Source organism: Myiozetetes cayanensis, unplaced genomic scaffold (genome assembly GCF_022539395.1).
Source record: "Myiozetetes cayanensis isolate MyiCay16 unplaced genomic scaffold, myiCay2020 scf14, whole genome shotgun sequence".
Classification (NCBI taxonomy): domain Eukaryota; kingdom Metazoa; phylum Chordata; class Aves; order Passeriformes; family Tyrannidae; genus Myiozetetes; species Myiozetetes cayanensis.
In genome coordinates this window covers 6554347-6580054 of record NW_026087048.1, presented here as the reverse complement: position 1 = coordinate 6580054, position 25708 = coordinate 6554347, and the positions used below count along the sequence as shown (strand labels likewise).

The 25708-nt window shown below is 39.7% G+C and overlaps 2 protein-coding genes across 3 annotated transcripts in view; one reads left to right on the top strand and one right to left on the bottom strand.

Annotated features, from left to right (window-relative positions):
• The window catches only part of ALDH1A2 (aldehyde dehydrogenase 1 family member A2), a 75991-nt gene extending 64364 nt beyond the window's left edge, over window positions 1-11627 (bottom strand). The window contains exon 1 of the mRNA XM_050309862.1: window positions 11412-11627. The gene's annotated coding sequence lies outside the window, so the exon portion shown is untranslated. The remainder of the gene's footprint in view (window positions 1-11411) is intronic.
• On the top strand, window positions 268-25678 carry AQP9 (aquaporin 9). Of its 2 annotated transcripts, none has more exons than XM_050309877.1 (6): window positions 268-618; window positions 11775-11901; window positions 15391-15528; window positions 17564-17682; window positions 19271-19488; window positions 24336-25678. In XM_050309877.1, exons 1-6 carry the CDS (start codon window positions 517-519, stop codon window positions 24496-24498), a joined length of 867 nt encoding a protein of 288 aa, XP_050165834.1. In that variant the 5' UTR covers window positions 268-516; the 3' UTR covers window positions 24499-25678. The 2 variants fall into 2 exon arrangements, with proteins under 2 accessions (XP_050165834.1, XP_050165835.1); XM_050309878.1 differs by having other exon boundaries at window positions 618-765.
• Window positions 25679-25708: the final 30 nt, after the last annotated feature.

The window sequence follows — 25708 nt, the reverse complement described above, 5'->3', positions numbered from 1 at the left end:
TTCACTCTCTTTTACAACCTCCCCTTGAAACCTTGGACAGCCAATAGTAGCATGGTTTAAGTCCCAATCTAGGTCAGAGAGAAATTTGCAACTCTATTTTGGTTCCTTACTTGTGGTTTATCTTTTTGCCTTTCTTTTTGATCAGGATGATAAAAATAACATGTTATTCATTTTTACCAGGATTTAAAAAAAAGTAACATAGCAGGAGAGGTAATGATTAATCCATTCTGTAAGAAAAGAGTTCTGATTGTGAACTCATGGGTATTATCTAATGAGTGTAAATAGAAGTGTACTCAGAGGAGACACAGAATGGCAAAGCCATGATGAAGTGTTAGGGCATGTTGAGTTGGTTCTGTCAATGCCTGCAGTCAGATGATTTCACTGGCTGTGCAAGATGAAATCTCATATTTCAATGTTTAAGTAAAAGTGTCAAAGTTCAGCTGGAGCAGGGGAGAATACAGAGCAAATTTTGTGTGTGTTTGTAACTAGGGCACCAGAACAACAGAGGAAGCCAAAATGAACCGGAAAAACAAAAGGAGTTTAAAGGAGAAATTTTCCTTGAGGAACAGCTTGGTTAAAGAAGCCCTCTCAGAGTTCCTGGGAACTTTTATATTGATAGTAAGTGTCAGCTGCTTTCCTTTCTTCCTACTAATCTAATGTTGGACAGTGCTTGTGAGGGGACATGTTCTCTTTTACCCTGTGCTGTACGAGCAGTCTGGTGGCTCCTGACAATTCACAGCCCCGAATGAATCGCTCCTGTTGCCGGTAAGTTTGTAATTCATTTCTTCACCCGGTGTAATTATCATTTACTATAAAAACCAGATAGCTTTATGTATTACAATTGTCTGATCAGCATTAGATTTCAGAGAGCTGCAGAATTTCAGTGAATTAGCACGTTCTGAAAAACCCAGATATACACAATGGATGTTGTTGATATTCTTCTGTTTGTTAAAAACTCAGCAGTTTATTCTACTTTCACTCCTATTCAGTAATTCTATCTGCTTTAACAAACATACTGTGTTGCACATTAAGAAACTTTTAGCTGAGCTGTTTTGCTGTGCAATGTAGAAATTTAGCCATGTGATTGATAGTGAATTTATTTGGAGTTGCATTGCCAAACCTTTGGAGATTTTTTAAGTTATCTATTTTTTGTTTTGTTTTTAACTGTACTACATAAATTATACTGTTGCTTGGTCCTGTAGCACTGCAACAATTTAGGTAAATACCAAAATTCCCTATTTTCATAACCCCAGATTTTTTTTTTTAACTTCATGTCTTTCTCAATTTTTCTGTGCATTTTGGACTGGGACATAGAACTTTAGTCTGTGATTCACCAGGGTAGAGAGCAGGCTCATCAGCAGAGCTAGAAGTCAAGCAGCAGGAGTATTTATGCCAAACTCTTTCTTTCTCCTTTTAGTCTGAACAAAGCAGTCCTGCTTATTGCTAAATACTTCATCACAGCGAAAAGGACAAAAAAATAAGAAGCAGGCATAATACAGACATAGTATGTTTTATAAATGTAACTGTATTAGCTAAATTTCAAGTAAGTCATCTAAAAAATTCCAGTAGCTCATAAAATAATGTTTTTTACTACACTTCAGCAAACTAAAATGTGCAGGCACTAAAATAATATTATTCTGAAATTTAATACCATCCATAAGACATTATTACAGTAAGGAGCCCATTTAGAAGCAAGGAGCACAGGGCACTTTACAAACATTAATGAATTAAGTGTCACAACACCCTGGTAAGGAGGGGAAATGTCATTATCTTCATTTTGTATATTAGCAAACCTGATTACAGCAGCCTGCACAGGAAGCCTGCGGCAGAACTCTGAATATAACCCACATCACCTGACTTCCAGTACTCTGACCTCGCCACAAGATCATCCTCCTCTTTCCATTAATGAAATTAAGCAAGTGAAGAAAACGTATTAAAGTGCAGATTAGACCGCAAATGCTATTATTTAGTGTCCTACTGGACAAGACTAGGAGGAAATGCAAACCCAGATCCCATTTTCTAGTATATTCACCATATGAATGTGGTAGAAAATAAAGCTACAAAATTGTTGATAATCTCAGTTTCTCATTTCTATCTTACCCTTGCTAGTTTTAACCTTGGTTTAAAACAGAGAAGAGCCTCACATAGATTAAACTGCAGCTTTCTCTGTGCTTGGATAAACTTGTGTTTAAACTGCACAAGTGAGCAGCAGTACAAAGTGTTTATTGTGAAGAAACTGACTTTTTTCTGTTGTTTATTGCTTTTGCTTTTAAGTTCTGTCATCTTAAGTCATCTAGTACTTTCACTTTAAGTACAGATAAATATTAAACACTTATCTTAAGTTGGAGCTGATGAAAGGAGAACCCTGGTAAGCCAGAGGACAGAAATCCTTAAAAACCAGACACCATGTATGCAAAAGAAGTGATGGTAATAGGATGGTGCATGTGTCTTAATCCTGTTACAAAGTGAAAGTGAGACCCTACAGGACAGTTGTTTCAGATCTTTGCTGAAAGCCATTTTGTTTCACTGTGGTGGGTTTTACAGCCTGTGGGGACCACCTGTGGCAGGGAGTAAGGCTGAGACAGCCTTTCTGCTACCCACGGGCTCTGTCTGGCAGTCTGTGCTAACTGACCATACCTAAACCTGCAATCAACCCAGCAACACTGGGAGTTAGCTGGGAGAAATGCCATTCCTCCAGATCACTTATTTCTACTTTTTCTGGAGAACAACATCACAGGCCACATAATAATATGAGCTGAAACTAACTCTCTTTGGTAACTCAACCTTGCAACATTATTTTGCAAACAGGAAATCTAGAAAGTAAAATCACTCACCAGGCAAAAACCAAGCCTTCACATTGGGGTGTGAAGGGTGTGGCCTGAGGTGTTGTACAGGTTTGAGACAACAAGCCTTGAGAAAGTCACTGGGCACAGAGTTGGATGACCAGTCTCCTGGTCATCCCTACCTCACACACTGCACTTTGCCTTGCAGCAAAGTGGTCCTAGAGCACGTAGATGGAATTCTTTCCAGGTGAAAATAAAGTGGAAGGTGAACTCCAGAATCATAGCAACTCTGCTGACCATTAGTGGATGCTCAGTGCAGTGGATCAGACTGGAGATGCTCCTAATAAGTAATCCCTCCTGAGAGGCCCACAGTCAGGTTCTCAGGTGCCTGCACTGCACTTGATAACACAGACATAGCCCTTGTGAGCCCCTCTCTCAGCTCATCAAAGCACCTGATTCCAACCTCAGAGTTCAGCGAGGAATACTGAACTTGAGGAGTCTGGAGGTTTCCTGAGGTGGGAGAACACCCCTGCATTTGTACCATGGTGGCTGAGAGCCACATTTCCCATCCTCAGACAGCCTCAGCCTTCTGTATCTGGGACTGCCCCCGAGGCCTCCCTTGAGGGAGAGTTCTCTGGAGAGCTTTTTGCTTCCATCATGTCCCCTGTTCAGTACATTTCCTCTGGGTGCTCCTGGGAGTTCTTCTGGGGGACAACATCTGGGTGCCAGCACAAAACAGCCAAGATACCACGCTGTATCAGACAGATGGTTTATGTGACTTTTCAGAGAGTCTGTCTGGAACTCACCTATCCATCTGCTTCTCTGCTTTTAATCATGCTTCTCTCCATATTTCCCCTTCAGATCTTGACTGCATTGCTCTCAAAATGGGATTTACTCTGACATACACCATTAAGTGTATCTGAATTGAAACAGTTCCAGAAAGAGATGCCAAATGGGCTATGTGGATTCCTTTAACAGCTACTGCTCACCTAACAGAGTTTGTATTTCATTTTCACTCTCAAGAGCATTTTACTGAACTCTGTTTCCCAGAAAAGAGCTGCAGAGGAGCCAGGATCTCCTGATTTTGGAGCAGCATACACTTCCTTGCTGAGACAGAACACAGCCTTCCATTTAGCATATAAAGACAAGTGGGGAGTATATATATTCCTAATATACATATTCCTGTATATATATATATATATTCCTATAAGCCCGGTCTCCAGCTGGAGATGGGGAGCCTCTTGAAACTCTCATTGAAGCAAATGTCTGTGTGTGCACAGCTCATGAGAAGGAAGGCTATTTATCTTTTGAGCATCAAATTAGTCTTCTTTTCATATTCTGTCCACTTTGTTATGTAAGTTATCACTCCTGTTTTGTTGCAGAGTTGAGTCTTGCCTGAAAAATCTTTAAGATTGACACTGGATGGATTTGCTCAGTCCAGAAGATTAAAATTTAAATAGCTTTTCTGTATCTTTCATTTTGTGTCTGTATTTTCCAGGGCATGTTAATTACAATCCTGTGTGGTAACATGTATCCCTTATTCTAAACACGTGTTAGAATTCTCATTACATGATGTAATTACATGAAAGCAAACATAGCTTTTGATCCTTTTCCCCTTAAGTAAGTGTTTAGCATCTAATACAAAATCACTTCTCAGAAATTTTAAACAAAGCTAAACTCCATGTTCTAAATTTTTGTGAAAGGGAGGCACTTTCTTCTTATAGTATAAACAAGATTTGCTCTGCATACTTTCAAGATATAAAATTAAATATCAGTAGCTTCCAACAGTTGCCTTGTTTTCCATGAGCAATGACTTTCCTGCAGAACAGAATCTTGTATTGTTAGCTCTTAGACAGTGAGCTTAAGTTTGTCAAAGCTAGACAAAAAAGGTTATTAAAATGTGTTTATAATTGACATTTTGATATGTCACTCAGCTTTTTAAATATTACATAATGATGCCATGGCCTTAGCAATGTTTGCACTTTGAAAAGCAGCTCTTATGTCAGAGATCCATACATGAGGGTCTCTAGCAGCAGTACTATAGTACAATCAATAAATAATAGATGTCACTTACTTACAAATCTAATATCATAGTTGCGTATATTTTGATGGCACTAAATTTTGCTAACATTTCTGGTGAAGATGAGCAAACTCTTCCTCTTTTTGCAACTGTATTAAATCAGCATTGCAAACAGAAGACAAAGTGATAAGGAAGACCCGTAGTTGTGCTGAGGTTAAGGAGGTTCTTGCACACAGGTATTATTTCTATAGTGTTACTATTATCAAAATCATTTAATGTTTTTTTGTAGACAACGTTCCTGTTTCTGAAGTCATTCTTTAATTCAGCTGAATAGTTAGCAGTATGAAAAAACTGAAAGGAAGGTTACCTAATTGTTCTTTTACCCTAAGATATTTATTACAGCAAGTAATTCCGAAAAGTCACAGGAAACCTTTTCTTTCCAATCCAAACTTAAGTTTTCCAGTACATGACATTTCAAACTTCCAGGTGACTCAGATGTTGTGTTGCACGAAAGCTTTGAAAGAAAATTACCATCATTTATGCAACGTCAGCCCCAACACATAACTCTCATTGTTTAACAGTAAGTTGAACTTAATTTTCCAAGACCTTTTTCTGTAGATACACTTTTTCCCAGAAACTCTGCATCTGTAGGACTGAAGTGTAGACCCTCTCCCTGAGTCTCGCAGAATATTTGCATCTTTCCAACGTTCAACTGTGAGTGCAAAACTCAAATTTACGTTTTACAGACACAAATTTACAGGGTGTTTTTTTTGAAAGTTTCACCAAATAAAAAAAAAGGTAATAAAAGTAATAACTTTTTAAAAACTGTCACAAACAGTTGGAGAACTGAATATAAGATAATAAATGTAGTTTGTACCATGTAGTGAGTTTGTATCTTTGTGATCTCAACAGTTCAATAAACCATTCTGGGTAAGAGTGAGTTGTAGTGAGCTCTCCAGTCCACGGTCTGGTTTTCTCTGACCCACTCCTCAAGGGTTTCTTTACTATTAAAAGCATTCAGCTTTTTTTTTTTTTCCTTTTTAACAGAAAATAGCTTAGGCTTTAATTCCTCATAACTATGCACCTTGAACCAGGAGAGCACAGCAAAGATCAGCCACTCTGTTCCTGCACCCAAAGGAAAGAGTACAAGAAAATGTACATTTACCCTTAAACTGCAAGGAGAGCACAGAAAATCTCCTGTCTTAGAATCTGCAATGCACACTCTTGCACTCCTTCTGAATGCTGTGATTCCCTGAGTGCTGATATAGAGGCTAAACATATTTTAAGAGTTAGGAAGATTTTAAGATTTTCAATTGATGTGGGAAGCAAAGCAAAGAAACCTATCTCAGCTCAAGAATAAACCTGTAATATGGGAGGGAAGCAGCACCTGAATAGATTCTTTTTCTCCTCAAGAAGCTACTAAGTAAGATTTTCTTCTCTTTCCTTTCTAGCCCTGATGCAAGGGGCAGTTTTTCACCCCTTAAAGTTTGTGTCTGAATATCACATTTCAGGTCCTTTCTCTCCTGAATTTCTAAAAATTAGTAAGAAGATAAAAATAATCTTCACTGGAGAAACTGATTCAAGCCAGTTGCCCTCTATAATTCAGGAAAGAAAAGCATTTAGCATTTCAGGATGAAGAGTGCAATATTAATCATAATAAAATAGGATAAAATGCAGACCTTTGAAGTCTCTCCAGGTGATTTCAAACTTTTATTTGTCTCCTATTGCATGTGCAAAAGCAATAATAAAAATTTGAAAGCATCAGGTTATATAACACAGCATAGTCTGCCCCTCAAGATTTTTACTGTATTTTTTTCCCACAAACCAATTTGAACCTGGTCTTTATATGTTTTAAAAGTTTTATATACACAACTCATCCAAAGATGTATTAAATTTACGTTCATGTCTCCAAGTAGTAATGCTTTCTGTCACTAGAAAATGGTTTGAAAATGTCAATAATTATAAGGCTTATTTCTATACTATTTAATTAACTAAATGATAAGGGTGGGGGGTTTTCCATCCCTTATTTACTAGGTATCAAGTCTGAAAAGAAATGAAAGGAAATCCATCTGAACCCCAGAGGATATTGGTTGTGTCCCAGGAGATCACCAGGAGAACAGATAGTGATCTTTTATTACTCTAAGCTTGATTAAATTGTAATGTACAGAAGTCCTCCCCATCCCCATCAAAACATTTCATTAATGATAAAATAAGAGCCACGTGCTTTTAAAGTATATAAGACTTACTTTGACAGGTAAGTTGTATTTTTATCTCACTTTTAAAAGCTTAAGTACTGTCTGATTTAACAAAAGATAGAAAATATTAAACATTAAACTAGATGAAGATTGTTCTTGCCTGAAACAATAGGAGTTTCCTGCAACTTGAATTCTTGCAGAGCTAATGCCCTGACTTTTAGAAGCTGTAACATCTCTGCTTTTGTTGCTGTTAGAATTACTGTCCCTATTGAAAGAATGCTTAGGAGCCACACCCAAATTAAGACCCTACATAACACAGAAACATAGCAAAAATATGACTCTGTGTAGAATGAGTTTTTAATGTGTTATAAAACACCTTATTATGAAATGCCATAGATAAATTCTTAAGCAGATTTGTTTTGTAAATGAAGGGGGTGGGAATGAAAGTATTCTAAAATAGTTAAAGACCTTTAGGAGGACACCATCAATTTAGCACTCAGAGCCTTTTAAACTGGAAAGGTTTATTTACTACTTTTATAAGTAACTAATTCTATATAGAAATATTAGTGTTGGGCAGAGGGGACTACACAAGGCACATCCACGTCCAACCCTGTAATGTTTTCACGAGTAATTTTGGTCTAAGAGATCCCTGCCGACAGGGAAGTGCAAATGTAACTACTTTTCCCAAATCCCAGAGGATTCTTAGACTCTTCCAGCCTATATCCCTGCTTTTAAGGGCCTAAACATGCAGTGCTAAGTCTGGCTGCTTGAAGAAATCATGGAGATTTCCCTAAGAAGTGAAATACCAGGGCTTCCTCTCATGTCCTGAGGTATCCAAGAATATCACTCTGCTCCCCCAGATTTGGAATGGGCAGCTTTAGGATAGCAGGACACTCACTGCAAGGACAACCTGAGCCTAACCCTGCACTGCCCCAGAGTCTGTCCCCTGCACAGCTCTGGGCACGAACAAATGCACACTTGGCACAATCCAGAGCAGCGCTGCAGGCCTGTCCAGTCTGGAAAACAGGAGAGGACAAGTCCTGGGCTAGCAGGAAATGCCTGTCTGAGGAATAGTGGGAGAACAGGGGTGGAAGCGTGGCACGGCAAAAGGGCAGGGCTGCTGCCTCACCTGAACAAAGGCAGCCTTACAGAGAGTTGTCCTTTGGTGGAGGGATCCTTGGAGATTCTTCATAACTAGCTCTTACTGAAGTATGACTCTGTCCTGAAAACTGACTAAACTAGAAAATTCTGAACTGTTTTTCTAGCATTTCCTGAATGTGCAATTTATAATTAAAAAAACTAATATTTTTTGCAACTGCTGACTCTGCATTCCTTGTAGCACGTATACTCATGCACAGCATCATCAGCTGTGCAGCCGCTGAGGCCACAGTCTGCCTGCAGGGACACCCGTGGTACCCTGCTGGAGGTATGTGACTCACCACAGCTTGGTGCTGGTGATGTAAAAGGTGTGACAACGCCCATGTCATTGTCTCCACTCTGCTGAAAAGCAGGACACTTGGCTGCTTCTTTAATGGGACAGGTGAAGTGTCTGGCTATGAATGCACATGACCTCTAGGGTTCTGACAAGGAGGTAGCTCTTGTGTATAAGCATTTTGCTTTAAGATACCTAAAGCTTTCCGTGTAGAAAAATGGATTCCCTAAAATTCTGGATTCACATACTGCAGGAAATTACCTTTTCAGTGAAAAATGCTATTATAAGCATCTGAAAAAATCCTGAAAATTGTACAGATCTTCAGTCTGGTGAGTAGAATACAGAAAGTCCTGAAAGCTTCCAGGGAGTAATAGGACCTTATGCTCATTGGAGGCCAATTGTTTTCCTTTCCTAACATTAGCCTTGTTATCTAAAAGAAAGACAAGGATCTAATGTCTATGAAGCAATTTTTTTTGGCAGAGAAGGTGCAGACAGCTCTTCCACACCCAAACACGTTCTTTATGACAATAATCTAATTACTTTGTGAGCATAAAAAGTCAGTGCTGAATCTACTCCAATAAATTTAAGCAGATCAGGCTATAGACAACTGCTAAGAGGAAAACCTGGTAACATAAGACTTACAAGATAAGATAAAGAGACATTGTTATATTCTACTATAAATTAAATTCCCATTAACTTTGTGTGGTTCAATGTATGAGTTTTGTGGGTGCAAATGATGGCTGAGCTTGGCCTAAAATGCTGGAATATTTAGTTACAACTTGATGATCTAGTTGGTCTTAACTCAGTCAAGCAAAGACTCACCAGGGTATTAAATTGCTGCTCACCTAATTACATGATTAGGTGATAGTTTCCAGTTGTACCAACCTAGCTGCAGAAGGCGTGAGACTTTTTTCTCTCCTTCTTAGAAGGTGAGCAAATGGAGAAATTATTACTGTAGGATGGTTCAGATTTACAGGTTCAGTTCCCTGTTTTCCCACCCCTGAATGGGCACACACTGACTGTGCTTGCAGTGGTTCATTCACTGTACATGCACAGGCAGTCATGTCCCAAGGTGCACTGAGTGCAGCTGTGTCCCAGCTGGCTTGTCTGTCTCCTCCTGAGGCTGCTGAGCACAGAGAGGGAGCATCTGTACTTGTGTGCTTCCCTACGACATGCAGAGCAGAACCTCCTATGCAAGAGGATTACACAGCTGTTTCTGTGTGATTCTCTTCAGTTCTGGTAATCGGGGAAGGGAGACCACAGCCTCTCTCTGTTATTTCCTTCCCTCCTCTTGAGCATTTGTAGTTGGTATATGCAGATGTTGTTACTGTCCCTTATTTTTCTCTATAACCATCTCCTCTACTCCTGTTCTCTTTGACCAGACCAGGTTAATATTCTCAAAATAATATTCAAATTAATATTCTCAAAAGAATTTTTTTTGCAAAACTTTTCCAGCACACTTGCAGATCAATCTGGTTTCCTGAACGTAACCTCCACCGCAGTGTACACGGGAGCCCAGAGCAGCCTACTGAACTCGCTCCCCATCTGAGCCATGTCTTTCGTAAAATCTTACTTGGGGAAATTCTGGATGACTCCCATTGAGAAGTCTAATTCCAGCTCCTCTAGACTCATGCCCTCATCTCAAACTTAATGAATTTCAGCATAACCCTTCTTTCCGTATTAAACACATAAATGTATTATGAATAGAATCGTCTCATATGAAGTTTTAAAAAAACCTTGTAATTGCAACTGTGAACAACTCCATTGTGTTTTGTCCTGGTTTGCTATCTGTGTGTGCATCTGTGCTTACCCTTTGCATTGCTGGGTATAGGATGGGGCAATGAGAGCACTCCTAATGTAAGTGTGTGTCATCCACTGCAGAGTCTGACTGTAGCCTGCGATGTGTCTTGGAGCTTTCAATTATCCAGTCCAATAAACTGCAGCTATCTAACACCACCCTACCCTTACGTAAACCCAGAGCTGTCACACTTTGGCACCAGACCATGTTTTGTTTGCTAACATGATTATGACCTTAAGGCAAGAACTGCACCTGGGTGTATGACACAGTCTCGGGGCACTTATAACAGAAAAGCTGTCTGCATTACTAAGCTGGTTAAGAGGTTGAGAGCTTTTCTGTCACATTTTGGTGTTAGCTAAACCCCCTTGGGGAAATAATGGAAACAAAAGTATGATTTTGCCTGTTTTAAATTGCATCCATTCTAGTAGGACTTGCTAATTAAAACTCAATCACCAAATCTTTCTGGTACAGTCTATTCCTAAGGCAGGAGAGATTTTGCCATTACTTTACAGGTTCTGAATGCAGCTGCCTTGCAAGTGAAAATAAGCAATTAAGTTTGCTCAAGATAAATCTAGTCACATCCCAGAAGTGGTAAGATTCACATCAGTTACAGCTGCAGAGAAGAAAAAGCTTTCAGACTATAGACATCATTTGATAGCTTCCATACAGCTTCCATCCTTGTTCAGCAAAGCACTTATGCATATATTTAAAAAGCAGATTTTAAAGGACACAGAAATGGATCAGCTAGTCTATCTCAAACTAAAGGCCTTTTGTATCTTTGAATATCTTTCCTATCAAATTTAATAGGACCTAAACATATGCTGGAAGCTAAGCAGATGTTTTAGAACTGAATAAACGTCCTTTTAAGCAAATATTTAAATGTGTTGCTGAACTTCATTCTGAGGGGAACCAACATAAAATGGAAGCTAGTTTAAATTCACTTAGAATTCTCCAATGTGGATTATTCAGATATCCCCACTTCAGCTGCAGAGCCAGTGAAATATTTTGATTTGTGATATGTGATACAAAGTCAGCATAACAATAACATACACTGTAATCGCCAGAAAGTTGTCCCATTCCAGAGTTTCAGCAACAAACATTAAAAGCTTTTTGAACTATCTTTCACAACTTTTATAGTAATTTTTTCGTTGCTTATAACAACAATCTATAACTGAAAACTTACCCTACAGAATTAACTCCCTCTTCACTTTCAGATGCAGAGTTTTGGTGTAGAGGCTGTGAGATCTTGTTTATGCTCCAAGTTCTGATCTGTATTCCATCATTGTACTGGAAAACTGTTTTCTGTGGGGAGAGAAGTCCTCATTAGCAAACATTCTTTCTTGTGACAGAGCCAGGGAAAATAAAAAGCAAATGTGCATTGCAGCAAAGGCAACAATGGCACACATGCCAGTAATCTCAAATTCTAGCACTGCTTCAATATACAACAGTGTTTGCAGCTATCCCAGGACAGCAGCAGAAGCTGCAAACTAACCAATAACATTTGGCAGACACACTGGTGATTTTACATTTCTCTTTCAAAACACAGGCCCTGGGGTGTGGGTGTGTGGGACAGGCTGTCCTCAGCCGAGGAGTCCACGGTGGGCCCATGACAGTGTCCATTGGATTTGCAATGGCAGTGACCGTAGCAGTGTATGTCACTGGGGGTGTTTCTGGTAAGTGACTTGTTTTCTCATATAGCATTTATTGCTACAGTTTTAAGGCTCCCTTGTTAAAGTACTTCCATTCCATGGTATAAACAATGCAACAGTAAGCTCTATTGTAGCAGAGTCATGTCAGCATTTTGCTTGTAAATCCTTTATATTGTTTCCTCCTATTCTTTGTGTTTGATGAAATCTTCCACCAAATTCTGGTCTGAACTACAGTGTGCAAGCCTTGGCAGACCTCTGGCTTTTGCAGAAAGTATTCTGTGCAAACCACAAATCTGCTTGGTGTTACTTTGAAAATTCTGTCTGTGGAAATGATGCTGGACAGCACAGGCACGGTGTTTGAAGAATTAAGTGTGAAAAGCAATCCAGCAGTCACCAGATAAAATGGTGGCCAACTACCTAGAAGGCAGAATGGCCCACTACTGGGTGTGATGAGCAGGGTTCACCTTGCAGAGTGCAGTTTGTCTTCTCATGTCCGATGACAGGCAATAGCAAGCCTGCTATTGCAGAAACAGCAAAAAGATTCAGTACAAGAAACACATTCAGTGATACACTGTCCATGTACTGTCACTGAGCCTTTGTTTCTGCTCTTCCTCAACATGCATCGGTCAGAAATCTCTCTTTTGCCTGTAGCTGGGCTAACTAACAAGTGTCTACACATGCCATATGGGATGCTGCCCCCTCTCCTATTTCCATCGAGTTTGGACAAACTAATATCAGATACATTAGCATAACTGCTTTTAAAATTTAAGTTCTCCCTTTAAGATAGAAAATGATGGGCTGTAACAACAAACAGTGTTGTGCATTATAATACACAATACTTCATGTTGTATGCAGAGTTTATATTGACGTCTTAAAGAAAATGGTGCCCTGGTGCTCCAGTTCTCATAAAAACATTTCTTACCCTTCATAAAGAGGATAAAGTTGGTCTGGACAAATTTCTGTAGGTATAACTAGGCCATTATAAACAGTTGCTGTAGCAGAAATTACTGGGGACATTTCTTTTCTCTTTTACAAATACTTTTAGAGAGGCATGACGAGGTTTTCAAGTTCCCATCAGAAAGTGCTCAAAGTTCTACAAAACAGGCAATCTTGTTACTGTCATTGAAACAAAACAGAACTGTGCCTTAATACCACACAAAGTTAATTCAACAGCACAGTCTTCTTATCTGAACAACGTTAAACTACAGCTCTTGGTTTACATGTAGGCAGGTAAACTCTTCTAATGCAGTAGCATGAAAACAAACCTGTAAAGCCTTGTCCTACATTTGCATCTTTAAGGAATATTCATCTCCATTATTATGTAGAAAATTAGAGTTCAATCCCAGCAGGGCAGAGCAGTTGCAGATGTTGTGGGATTGTGCTTCCTGTGTTTCTCCCATGACAAAGGATTCTGCACACAGTGCACTTTCTCTGTGAAGGAATAGGAACACATATTTCAACAGGCTGTGATTATCCAACATATGATCACTATGTGAACACTTCAGAATACCAGTTCCTAATATAAAATTTGTTAGTAATTTCTGTAGCTCTTTGGCCATGAAGTCTCACGTTTAAGTATACTGCTAAAATATTTTGCATCAGCTCTTTACAAAATTCTAAATTCATGGTAACAAAAAGTACAGTTTGCATGTTTGGTCAATTTTAGCTTTTTACTTAGGAAAATTCCCCTTTTTACTTTTTCTCCATCTAATTTTTCTCAATATCTAGATAATTTCCCACTATTTTTTCCAATGTGACATTTCAAACTCATGACTGTGATCACTGCAACTACGAAAGAATGGAGAACACACTGTCCAAAGTGGAGGGTTTTTTTGTGGTTTTGTTTTTTTTTTTTTTTTTTTTTTTAAATCAGGACACTAGCAGTGGTACAAGAACCAAGAATCTTTTAACTCTCTTGTGTCAGACTTTTCCTTTCCAGATTTCATGTTAATCTGCCATCGCTAATATTATTATGACTTGTCCTGGCCATCATAATCACCCTGTATTATATACAGGTGGGGAACAATATTAGGTGTTGAAAGAAACAAAAATTATTCATTCCAGCCTGAGTAAGGAACAAAAGACAAGACAACAATTAATCAAAATTCACATGAAGGGCTGTTAAACAAGGTGCCATCTATCTATTTTTTCTGTGCTGAAGAATTTGAAACACGGTGAGGAATTCAAAATTAATTCAAGACTGGTGCTACTAGGCCAGAGTTTTGGAAATGGCACAAAGAAGGTTTTATCCAACTTGTTATCTGTGTTTGTCAGTTCATTATGTATCAAAGGTGCCTGGATTTCATAAGATAATGACTCACTGAAGTGCAAACAAACACAGAAACTGTACATAGAGTCCCTTTCTCCATCACTAACCTTTGACAGATAAGGGACATGCTCTTTCAGGTTTTTTTACCAAAGACAAGAGCCATTTTTTCTGATATCCATCCAGGCTGAAAGGAACTTTACCTGGAAGATAAGCAATGAATGCTATGTCCTTGCAGTATTTTTACTGTGGAGTACTTTGTCATCGGTTTAGTTATTTGCCTATTTGTGTTTCTTAAGGAGCAACTACATATTTGTAAACAATAAAGTTTTCCAACACTTTTTTCCCATGTTGATAAAAAGTTTTGAGGGAAGTGAATATCATGTGACATAATAAATATATTTTAAAAACTAAAATTATCACAAGGAATTCCATTGTAACTTAAATCTTTTTCATGTCTGAGTTCAGGTGTAGCTACTCCTGGATAAAAAGCAAGGCAGTTCCACAGGAAATAGAACTCTGTGTTTCAGCACAGCTACTTTATCAGTGTCCTTATCGTGGACCTTCCTGGAGAGCGCAAGGACTTGATGAAAGCTTGTGATGAAGAACTATGCACTGCTGTCCCCAGATCCCATGGAGACAGAGCTGACCAACAGCCAGTAGGAAGCTGGACAGCCCTAACGTTATTTTATTTTGTGTTCATGAACACTGAGTACCTGAGTAACCACAGGCTGAAGACAGGGTCATAACCATGACTTAAATCCCGGGTACTCCAGATCTGCCTCAAGATGCATGATCAAGCCAGTGATGGTATTTAATCATAATACACTCTTGTGAAACTAAATTAATGTTCTGCTACCCCAATCCTACCCTAAAAATACAAAACCAAAGGCCTCAAGAAGAGAGAATATGTTCAGAATGAGGTACCCTCCCCTCACAACTGATAGGCAGATTTAGGGTTTTTCTAGAAAAGTTGTCTGAAGATTTATAGATTACAGGCTGCAGGACAGCAGTCTAATGAACACCACAGTCCACAAACATCAAGAACAAAGATGGAGCTTGGCGGCTTTAGCCCTCCCTCCTCTAATTTCATCCAGGTTGTTTCAGTTTAATTGCAGTCAATATTTAAGTGAAGAATAATATCTAGAAAAGCATGTACTCAAAAGTGCCTACATTTTTACAAATCCTTCACCTATTCTCATGTATCTGACTCATCCACGGGACTTATTTTGTGATTTATTTTTCAGGTGGTCACATAAACCCAGCTGTTTCATTAGCTATGTGCGTGACTGGAAGATTAAAATGGACCAAATTACCAATTTACATATTAGCACAACTCCTGGGAGCATTTGTTGGAGCAGCGGCTGTCTTTGGGATTTATTATGGTGAGTACACCTTAGACATGTTCACAGGACAAACTGGAGGTCAGGCAGTCTCTAAGGCCCCAGTATCTCAACGAATGTCAAGCAGGAAGAGGACTCTTATTCAGACAGGGCTAATGGCAGGACTGAAGCTAAAATCATAAAGAAGAAAGGGAGAAGCATAAAGAGTTTGAAGGGAAGAACAATGGCTTAAACATTCCAAGTATCCTATAGATGTACTGAAACACTAATATCCCAGGAAATGTTCTGATATTTAGAAAAATTATTTGTGGGAAATCAGATACTCTGAGATCATGTATTTCTCAGTAAGGATTTTAAATTACTTAATAGCCAGGATATAGGGCTATCCATCTTCCAAACAAATTAGAAACATTAAAGACCTGCTACAAGTGCCTGTAGGCAAATATCACCAACATCATTCATTGAGGGTACAGGATATGAGATCAAGTCCCTCCTGACCAAACTTCAGACCACCCTAGAGAGATGGCTCTCCAAGGCAATGAACTCCAGGTAGAGTGATAAAGAGGTCACATATTAGAAAGGGAAAAAGGAAAAAGATTACCCCTTTCCTTGAGGCACCTTTTTTTCCCACAGTGTGCCACAAAAAGAAAAAACTTAGTAACAGACTGACTGACTGGATTAATCCATTCAGTCAGATCATTTATTTAATCCCCTACTCCAAAACTTTGCTTCTACTGGCCCAGCCCATCTCCTCCAAAGCCTCTCTCATGGGCATAATGTCTGCAAACAATGCTGGGTCAAGGTGCAACAGAGGGAAAATACAAATGGAAATACCCATTATTTGTCAGCTCAGGGCTCAGTACCCACAGTAATCCCGAGGAGAAAAATCTTTAGGAACCATCCTAATTGATTTGGGTTTGGCAGTTGCTTTTTTTTTTTTTTTTTTTTTTAAAGTTAGTGTGAGAATTTGGAAACTGTGGGATTCCAGAACAGGATTTTCATCTCAATTTGAGTTTTCCTCAAATCTGACGGCAGAATTACAGCTGTGGCCAGGATGCATATGGTCTTGGAGGTGGAACCACTGTTCTGCTAAAAGGACAGCAGAAGGGTAGGGAACCAAAATAGGGAACACAGGGCTGGGGTTGGGGTTGGGGACATCTTCCTGATGTTCAGGAGTGCAGGATTTTGTCACGTCTCTACCTCTGCTCAAGTACTTTGCCCTCCTCTTGTTATTATTAAATCTCAAACCTCTTCTGTACTGTACTCATTGACATCCAGTGAAAACTCAACAGTTGTAAAACAGACAGGGGAGCTCACCCTTGTATTTTTTCCTAATAGTTAAGTGCAAAAAAAAAATTCAACATTACAAATGAGAGCCTGGTCGAAATAAACAACCAAACATTCTCTTCATCCTTGTTGTGCCTTAGGCAAAGCTAGAAAAAACACAGCAGCGAGGAGAATTAGATTTTTCTGTTCGCTTCAGGAGATGGGGAGCTGTTTCTTTGCTCACAAGTATCATCTTATCGCTGGATTCACTAATAAAATAATGGATTAGAGTTTTTTTTCCATGTCTGTCTGAGTGATTCATCTCAGTGTCCTCTTATTTCTAAATATTTATTTCTAAAATTGCACAGGTGTCAGATGGAATAGAGTAATTCCTGGTGGCTGGTTATGCACAACTATCCAGTTAGGACACTAGGCACTTCTTGGGGCATCTTGCCAAATGTAGCAACTCTTACAGAATAATGCAACTGTATTCAGAATCAGAAAATGCTCCTTGGCACTGGGTTTGAAGCAGTGGCAGGGGGAAACCAACCCCATACTGGAAGCTGTGATTTCTAAAATGAGTACTTCAAGGCACAGAAGGAGAGATGAGACAGGAGGGTAGGATGAGTACATCACCCCAAATCCATTGACTGTGCTCCCAGAAAAAGTGATCACAGAATGACAGAATGGTTTGGGTTGGAAAGGACCTTAAAAATCAGTTTCAGCTGAGAAGTGCACAGATTTATCATATAATCCTAGAAAACCCAGGGTCTGTGGAGAAGTGCAGGCAGTCACTGGCTGTTTTCTACAGATGCCTTTATGGATTACAGCAATGGGAAACTTGAAGTCACAGGACCTAATGCAACAGCACATATCTTTGCAACATACCCAGCTCCATATCTGTCCCTCATAAACGGATTTGCAGATCAGGTAAGTGCACTTGCTGTCTTAATTCTGCAAGTCAAATGTACTAAAATCTGTAAAATCAAGCAGTAAAAAAATACATAGATCTAAGGAACATTCTGAATCTTTCTGTTTCAGTCATATGTCCCCGTGTAAAAAGCAATGAGAATGCAATGCTGTTTTGGAGGGGTTACCTTTCAGTAATATTTTACAAGCAAGATAATTTCAGGTTGTTCTTTTCACATCATCTGAACTGTTGTTTTCATCATCTTAATTGTTACACTCTACCTGTTTTCAATGCAATATATGAAAGAGGTTTTCCTCAGCATCAGTGTTTCTCCATAAACCTCAGCAGAGTCATGCCCATTATATCAAAATCCGGCCCATTTTGTGGACCTATTATTCCTTAAGTAAAGCTTAAGCCAACAGTTTAAGACAGCCTGAACAACTGAGTTTTCTGCTTCCGCAAGCCTCCTCTTTGACCTTCTGTTTGCAGATAGATTTGTAGTATTTGCTATTTATCCTGTAATCCTACTTATGCAACAGTGAAAAAATGAAGTTTCATATCTTTTATCTACTTCTAAACAATTTACCCATCGTCTTCAGGCATGCATGAAATAAATACTGCATAAGCAAGGTATGAAAAACCAGGGATTGCCTGAGCACAGGATTCCTTACGTAAAAGGTTGTGCAATCTGGCTTCAAAAAAACCCAAATAGTATTTTGAAGTTTTGTAAGAAAGACAGTTCTAATCTTTGATCAGTCAACAGATTTTTCCCTAAGATGTTTTCACCCATGAGTGTTTTAAAACAAACCTCAAAACAGATGTAATAGAAATAATTTTTAAAAAAACCAAACTTAAACTCCTTTAAATCAGTATAGAAATTGAATGTTTTGACATCGCTGAAGCTTCTGTTTTCCCATCAAGTTAATTATTAGCAAAATCAACATTTACAAAGCATTTGATTTAAGCAGAGCTCCACTTCCATTAAGCAATTCCAAGAAAATTTCCTTCATCAGCTCAATTAGCATTTGCAATACAGAGTTCATGTTACATTTATATGTGCAACATTAATTTGGGCAATTCCTAATTTTTAGCTGATCAGTTTTGACTCTGTAGATTTCACTTTTTCTTCTGATGGTGTGCAATACCTGGATATGAAGGTGCATAATTAGTCTAATTTATCAGCATGAACTACAGTCGTGTAAAATACTTCTATATCAATGTAACTGATTGCATTGGCATAGCAGAACTATCAAAAATTGAGTAAACAGAACTGTTAAATTGATAGGGGAAAAATATGGAAAAACAGACATCACAGAGGAGATGCTTTTTTAATCCTCTGTTCTTTCCACACCAGGTTGTTGCAGATTACTTTTTTCAAATGTCCTCAGCACATTTCTTGTCTCTGTCTTTCAGCACAGATATCAAAACTTCTCATTACTGTGAAGCAGAGAGGCACTGATTTCCAAATTTTTCTACTCTGTATAGCGGGATAAATCTAAATACCAGCTCTAAGCCACCCCAATCTACAGAACTACCATAGCCCCTCTTTTCATTGTTGGAAAGAATCTGTACATACTTGCTTAATATTCTTTTCTTTGCCTTGGCCAGGTGATGTCAACAGCTGTTCTTCTTCTGGCTATATTTGCTATTTTTGACACTAAAAATAACAGCGTCCCGAAGGGCCTGGAACCAATTGCAGTAGGACTTCTTATAATTGTTCTTACGTGCTCCTTGGGGATGAACAGTGGCTGTGCCATGAACCCAGCCAGGGATCTGGGCCCAAGGCTCTTCACAGCCGTTGCAGGGTGGGGGATGGAAGTATTCACGTAAGTATGCCTGGATATGAGGTAAAATGCTCTTGGCTAAAATTGTTTCTAGGAAAGTAAGATCCTGATTCAACATGGTACCAAGCCATACTTTATATACATACAGGTAATTCTTTGCATACCAGAAGCAGCTATTCATGCACTTTAAGCCAGATATCCTCTAGGAACTGGGCTTTAAAAAGGATTTCCTGCTTCTAGGGCAAATCAAACATGCATTATCTCTAATATCAATCATTGTTTCAACAGAACCCTCCCAAAATATTAGAGATTCTTAGAGTTCACTGAAAATATGAGTTCTTTCTTCTGTTCTGCAGCTTTCAGGAAAAAAAAAAAAAAGAAATCAAAAGAGAGTTAGGTGGAAATATTTATTGGATGCTGTAAAAAACACAGAGGTATTAATTGATTTAGCCCATTACTACTACTGAGTTATTGCAGAAATACACAACAATCTAAAAGCCTGACTTCCTGCCTGGGAGCAAAGGAGCGAATGAGAGAAATTTCCCTTCACGTTCCCACATTTCCGAGCACGCTCTCAAATCCCTGTGTGTGGCTGTGCACACACCCTCACACCCACCCCCACAGACACAGACACACAGACACACACACAGACACACAGACACACACACAGACACACACACACAGAGACACAGATACAGACACAGACACAGATACACACACAGACACACAGACACACACACAGACACACACACACACACAGACAGACACACACACACACACACACAGACACACACACACACACAGACAGACACACACACACACACAGACACACACACACACAGACACACACACAGACACACACACACACACACAGATACACACACACAGACACACAGACACACACATACACACACAGACACACACACACAGACACACACACGCAGACACACACACACACACAGACACACACACGCACAGACACACACACACACGCAGACACACACACACACAGACACACACACAGACACATACACGCACAGACACACACACACACACAGACACACACACACACACACACACACACGTACGCTCGTGGCTGACCAAACGCATAGCTGATTAGTTTCACAGCAAATCCACAGCTTACACATATCCAGTGCAAGAAGCACTCTGGGGTATTTAAGTAAAAGTGATTTGTCTTCATGAAGTAGATCTTTTGGTTTATTTTTATTTTGTTTGTTTTTCCAATTATTTACGAGGAGGAATCCCCAGAAATACTGTTGGCCACTAAAGAGCTCTGGTTAATAGAGATTTTATTTTAACTACTTCACCACGCACAAATAACCTGCATTTATTACGATTTCTATCTAGACAAATCATGTGCCTACTTGAAGAGAGCACTAGCAAAGCTTTTCTCATACAAAAAAAGCCAGGTATGGCATAGATGAAACAGGCACACGGTCACAGCTTAAGCCAGAGCCAAGGCTGGGATGTAACACAGATCTGGTGAGCCACTGGCAGGAGGTCAGGCCACTAGTTCAGTTACCTCCAAACTTCTCCTCCCCAGCAGCACCATTGGACTGCACTTTTTTAAAAAACAAGGGCACACAGGTGCTTAAGCTCCCTAGAAAAGGCATGGCCAGGATCTGGAAACCTCCACAGTGACATGAGGGGAGTGCTGCACAAAGTGAGCAGCACTAAATACTGAGGAGACATTGCACATTCTTTGGATTGAGGAGGCATCTTCCAAGATAACTGAGTCACTCTCTGCCCAGGTCAATGAGTGTTCAAATTTTGTCTACAGAGCAGCCAGGAACCACTAGGAAAGCCTCACTTCGGAATAGATCAGATACACATGAGCAAGACTTTCTACACTGTTCTCAAGCAAATGCTCTAAACATCAAGACAATTAGTTCATTCCCTCTACCCTTCTTTGTGCTTGCAGGTCTAGTAAATTCTGGCTTTCTCATGTATTCAGGCAGAGATCTGCAAGTAGGCTGAAGGGGAACTCTGCTGTTGCACCATGGAGTTGTTCAGAGGCAGTTGAGCAGAGGTTTTCTAAATGTTGCTGTTACTACATTTTGCACAAAGACACCCGAGGGAGCAGCTTCCCCAAAAATCAAGCCAGCTGGAAAGGTAGTGTCAGTGCAGCACGACTTTGTACACAATAAATGCAGAGAGCCTGCTCTTGCAAACTGCTGCTCAACCTGTTGGGAGGAGGTGTAACAGATGTCCACTGTCCCCATCACCGGGGACAACTGCTGACTTTAGAGAACTCACGTTTCTAATGATTAGTCCTAAATCCATGACGACAACCAGGAGTCTTTCTTAAGCACATGCTTAATATTCTCATAACCTTAAGAAAAGTTTTGGGGACCACAGTTTTGTCTGGAGTGAGAAAACAACTGGATCTTCAAGTACGATTACCAGGCTCGATTTTGACAAGCAGAGCATGAAACAGCAACGAGAGAGGGAGAGAGAAACGGCCGTACAGAGCAGTATTTCGTGTCAGCATTAGAAGGTATCACTGGGGTATTCCACCCCGATTGGTTTGGGGTTCTCCTGCGGCGGGTCTGGCCGCGGTGAGCGGCGGCGGTACGGGCTCAGCGCGGTAACGCTGACACCTCGTGGTCGCCAGCAAAGAGGACGAGTCTCCCGGGCTGAACTGAACCGCACTTTGGAAAAGTGCAGTCAGGAGACGCACCTCTTGTCTGCGCAGGGGCTCGGGTGGCAAAGCCACCTCAGAAAGGCTGAGCACTCTTCCTGGAGAGCAGCACCGCAGCCCGGATTACCCCGGTGTTCCCTGTCCTGCAGCAGGGCCAGGGAGAAGTGTATCTGCAAGTCTAAAGCAGGCCAAAGTTCCCAGTCCACGTATACACTGTATTTCCTGGAAATTTTCACAGTTGGGCAAAGTGCCACTGGACAGGTCCACGTGCTGCCTTCCCCTTTCAGCACCTCCCACCCCACCCAGCAGCAAGAACACCGGGGGATCACTCAGGCACAGCTGGTGCTCTCCTGCCAGCTTGGCAGTGAGGCTGTGCACTGGGGTAAAGCCAGGGCATCAGGGCACTAAGGGTCCTTCAGTGAAGCTATCTGGGCTTGTCATAGAGAGTTCTTGCTGCTGCGCTAACACCAGGATTGTCGTGGAAACTTTTAAGGTGGCTGTGCCCCGACCTTGTTTCAGTTTTGGCAGCACCTTCTATAAAGGTTTTATGCTCAGAACCTTAGCAGAGGGTGTCTAAAGCAGAGTTGACAGCAGCTGCTGTGAATACAGGCCATGATTTGGAGAAGGTCATGTGGAAGCTGATGAGGCACATGCCAGTTCGTGGAACAAGCCAAGAGAGAAACCTGCCAAGAAACACCTTTTTTCCATGCCCATGTACACACACTTCACACAGAAGAATACGTGCAACTACTTGATGTAGATTTTGATGTGCTGATTAAGTCAATAAAGCCTTAGTCCATGCTTGTTCCAGAAATTCAAGGGCTTAACAGACATTCGTGATTCAACAACAAACAGATTTATAAAGGCAATAGAACAATATCAGGAGTTGTCTTATATCCTCAGGGCAAAATATAAATAACTCCAAAAGTAAAACATACATATCCAAGGCATTTCTGAACAAGGAATAATAATATCATCATCAATAGGACACTGATATTTGCCCAGATCTATTCTTGCATTTTGACTGAACCACAAGTTCACTTCTGCATAAATCTACACAACTGAGTAGTGAATAATTATCCTTATAGTTTAAAATTTCCCCTGCAGCTTTCTGTAAAGTTCTTCTCGTAGATTAATTTGTCCCTTTGTATTTCTGGGGGGGAAAAAAAATCTCCATTTTCAATATGCATGAAATTGAGGTAGCTGGATTTTCACTGGAGACTCATATATTCAATTAATACAGCATGTTATCCAATCAAAACACCTTAATGCATCAGTATATTTTAGAGTCTGTGCTCTGAACCCAGTACTCTGTTATTTACTGTCTGAATGTGGACGTCCAGGAAAGGGAGAGCAATTCTACCAGCCCTATTTTCAAGCATAAGAAGTTGTTATAGTTTGATACAGTTCAATGGTGGACTCCTTACTTTAAAAGTCTTCATAATTCTACATATTTTAAATTAAAGCCTAGTAATTTTGCAAAGTGAATGTAAACATTTCAGTGGAGCCAACTTGCCAGATTTTCTTAGTGAATACAGAAATTCTAAGCAAGATTTTTAGGTGTATAAAACCTCTGAATGCCTATTTACCTCTTACCAAAAGATATTACATTTTAAACACAGAGATAAGATACTACATCATGAAATTTAAATCTGGACCACTCCAGTCAAAGATAATCCACTTTACAGTCTCTGTGTTCTATTACAGTCCTTAAGGAAAATATAATCAAAAGCAAGTATGATCTATTACACATATCAAGAGACGCACCATATATACCATTACCAGCATGAACCTGCAACTTTCCCTGTGGATGAGATAACCTATTTTTGTAACATTCATTTGCCTTGATTACTCCTGACAACCTATTTACAAGCATCTGGTGACAGCACCAGTCAAAACTGCTGGGCAATAAATATGTCCCTGTTCATTTCATTGTAAGTCAGTGAAGCCCACTTTCCACAACAGAGAAATTATCCTCTGTCCCTAAACAGATATGCAGTAAAAATGCCTTATTTTCTAAGGTGCAACCTGACCAACTTAGCATTCCAGTCACAGCCTGGGCAGGGCAAACAGGGGTGTTATCCATTTACAGAAAATGTGAGACAAAATGGAAAGTTCTATGCTGTGGTGAGTGTCACACCACTGTATCTGTTCACTGGCAAATGTACAGTAAGGTGTTCTCTGGAGTAGCAAATAACAGTAATTAATGTTCTTTTTTCTCTTACAGGGCTGGTAATAATTGGTGGTGGGTCCCTATAGTTGCACCTCTGCTGGGAGGTGTAGTTGGAGCAATGACCTATATTATTTTTATTGAAATGCATCACTCAGATCCTCAGTCAGGAGGAGAAAACGAAGTGCGTGACAAGTATGAACTGACTAATATGGAGTAAGAAAGGAAGAATTTTCTCTGTCATTTTGTTGTGCAGTTTTTGTGCAAATGGTTGTTTGGACCATTTTATAAAACGTGTATGCCTCAATTAAAAATTTACCTTTCAAAGCACAGATTCTACTTAGAACTCAAAATTGAACTCTTTCCATAAAACTTTGGGCTGATCACATTCAAAACTGGGAATTTAGGTATGAGAAGGGTAAATTGTTGTTCTTTTCATAGGGCTTTCAGATCAAGTTATCCCCTAGATGCACTTGTAGTGAAATGATGCACTGACCTGTTAATTCAACACATATGATCCTAATCATGTTGCCTAATTAACTGAAAATAGATGAGATATTGATACGAAACTGCATGCATTGCTAGTTAATTGATTCAGTGCTGAATTAATGTGCAAGGGCATTGCTCACTTCTTAAGAATGGCTTGCCTGAACATTAAAAACAATACTCAAATTGCCTAAATGTCAAATGAAACAGTTTTGGATAACTTAGTAAATTTTTATGGAGCCATTATTGAACAGCAAGGAATCAACTCAGCAGTGGTGAAGCTCAGTAACTCAGAATATGATAACAAAAGGTAAAAACTGTGTGTTACAAGATAAACGCCAAAGAGGCAAAGCTGTAACTTCTTCATGGCAGTAATGTTCAGATATTTTTAGACTATTTACTTGACCTTTAAGCTACCCAATATTAAAAGCCTAGCATAGAATATTAATCTGAACCTATTCTGCTGTGCTTTCTGGATAAAATTCATTCCTGTGGAGATGACCCAGCAACAGAGGCTTACTCTGTGCAGAGGTCAGCACAAGGCCCATGTCTGGATGAGCTTTATAGAGTCCTGCTGCTGCTGATTTACACAGGGGGATTTTGTCTGCATTGTGGGAGTAATTTTTAATTTGGTAGAAGTAATTAAAAATAGAAACTGGTCTCAGACCTAGTCCTAGATCTAAATTCCCCAAGGAAGGCCAGATCCACATTAGAGTTCTGAAGTTTGGGTTCTCTCTCGCTAAGTGGTTGGACATACACCACTTCCTAAATATCCAGCCTTGAAAATGAAATTATTTCTGCTTAATCCTTGTGAATTGAATGTATTCAATTAAATCAAAGTTCATTTCTAATATGTATACATCTATACCTGCTTGGTGGTGGTGATCATGAATAAACAGACATCCTGTTCAGCAGTGCTCTGTAGCTATTTTCATGGTAAAACT

What these genes read in the sequence shown, in the direction of transcription:
- AQP9 (XM_050309877.1), top strand. Translation starts at nt 517, where the DNA reads ATGAACCGGAAAAACAAAAGGAGTTTAAAGGAGAAATTTTCCTTGAGG. An exon ending in TGTCACTGGGGGTGTTTCTG is followed by an intron (nt 11,902 to 15,390) that starts GTAAGTGACTTG and finishes TTTATTTTTCAG; the next exon opens with GTGGTCACATAAACCCAGCT. An exon ending in TAAACGGATTTGCAGATCAG is followed by an intron (nt 17,683 to 19,270) that starts GTAAGTGCACTT and finishes TGCCTTGGCCAG; the next exon opens with GTGATGTCAACAGCTGTTCT.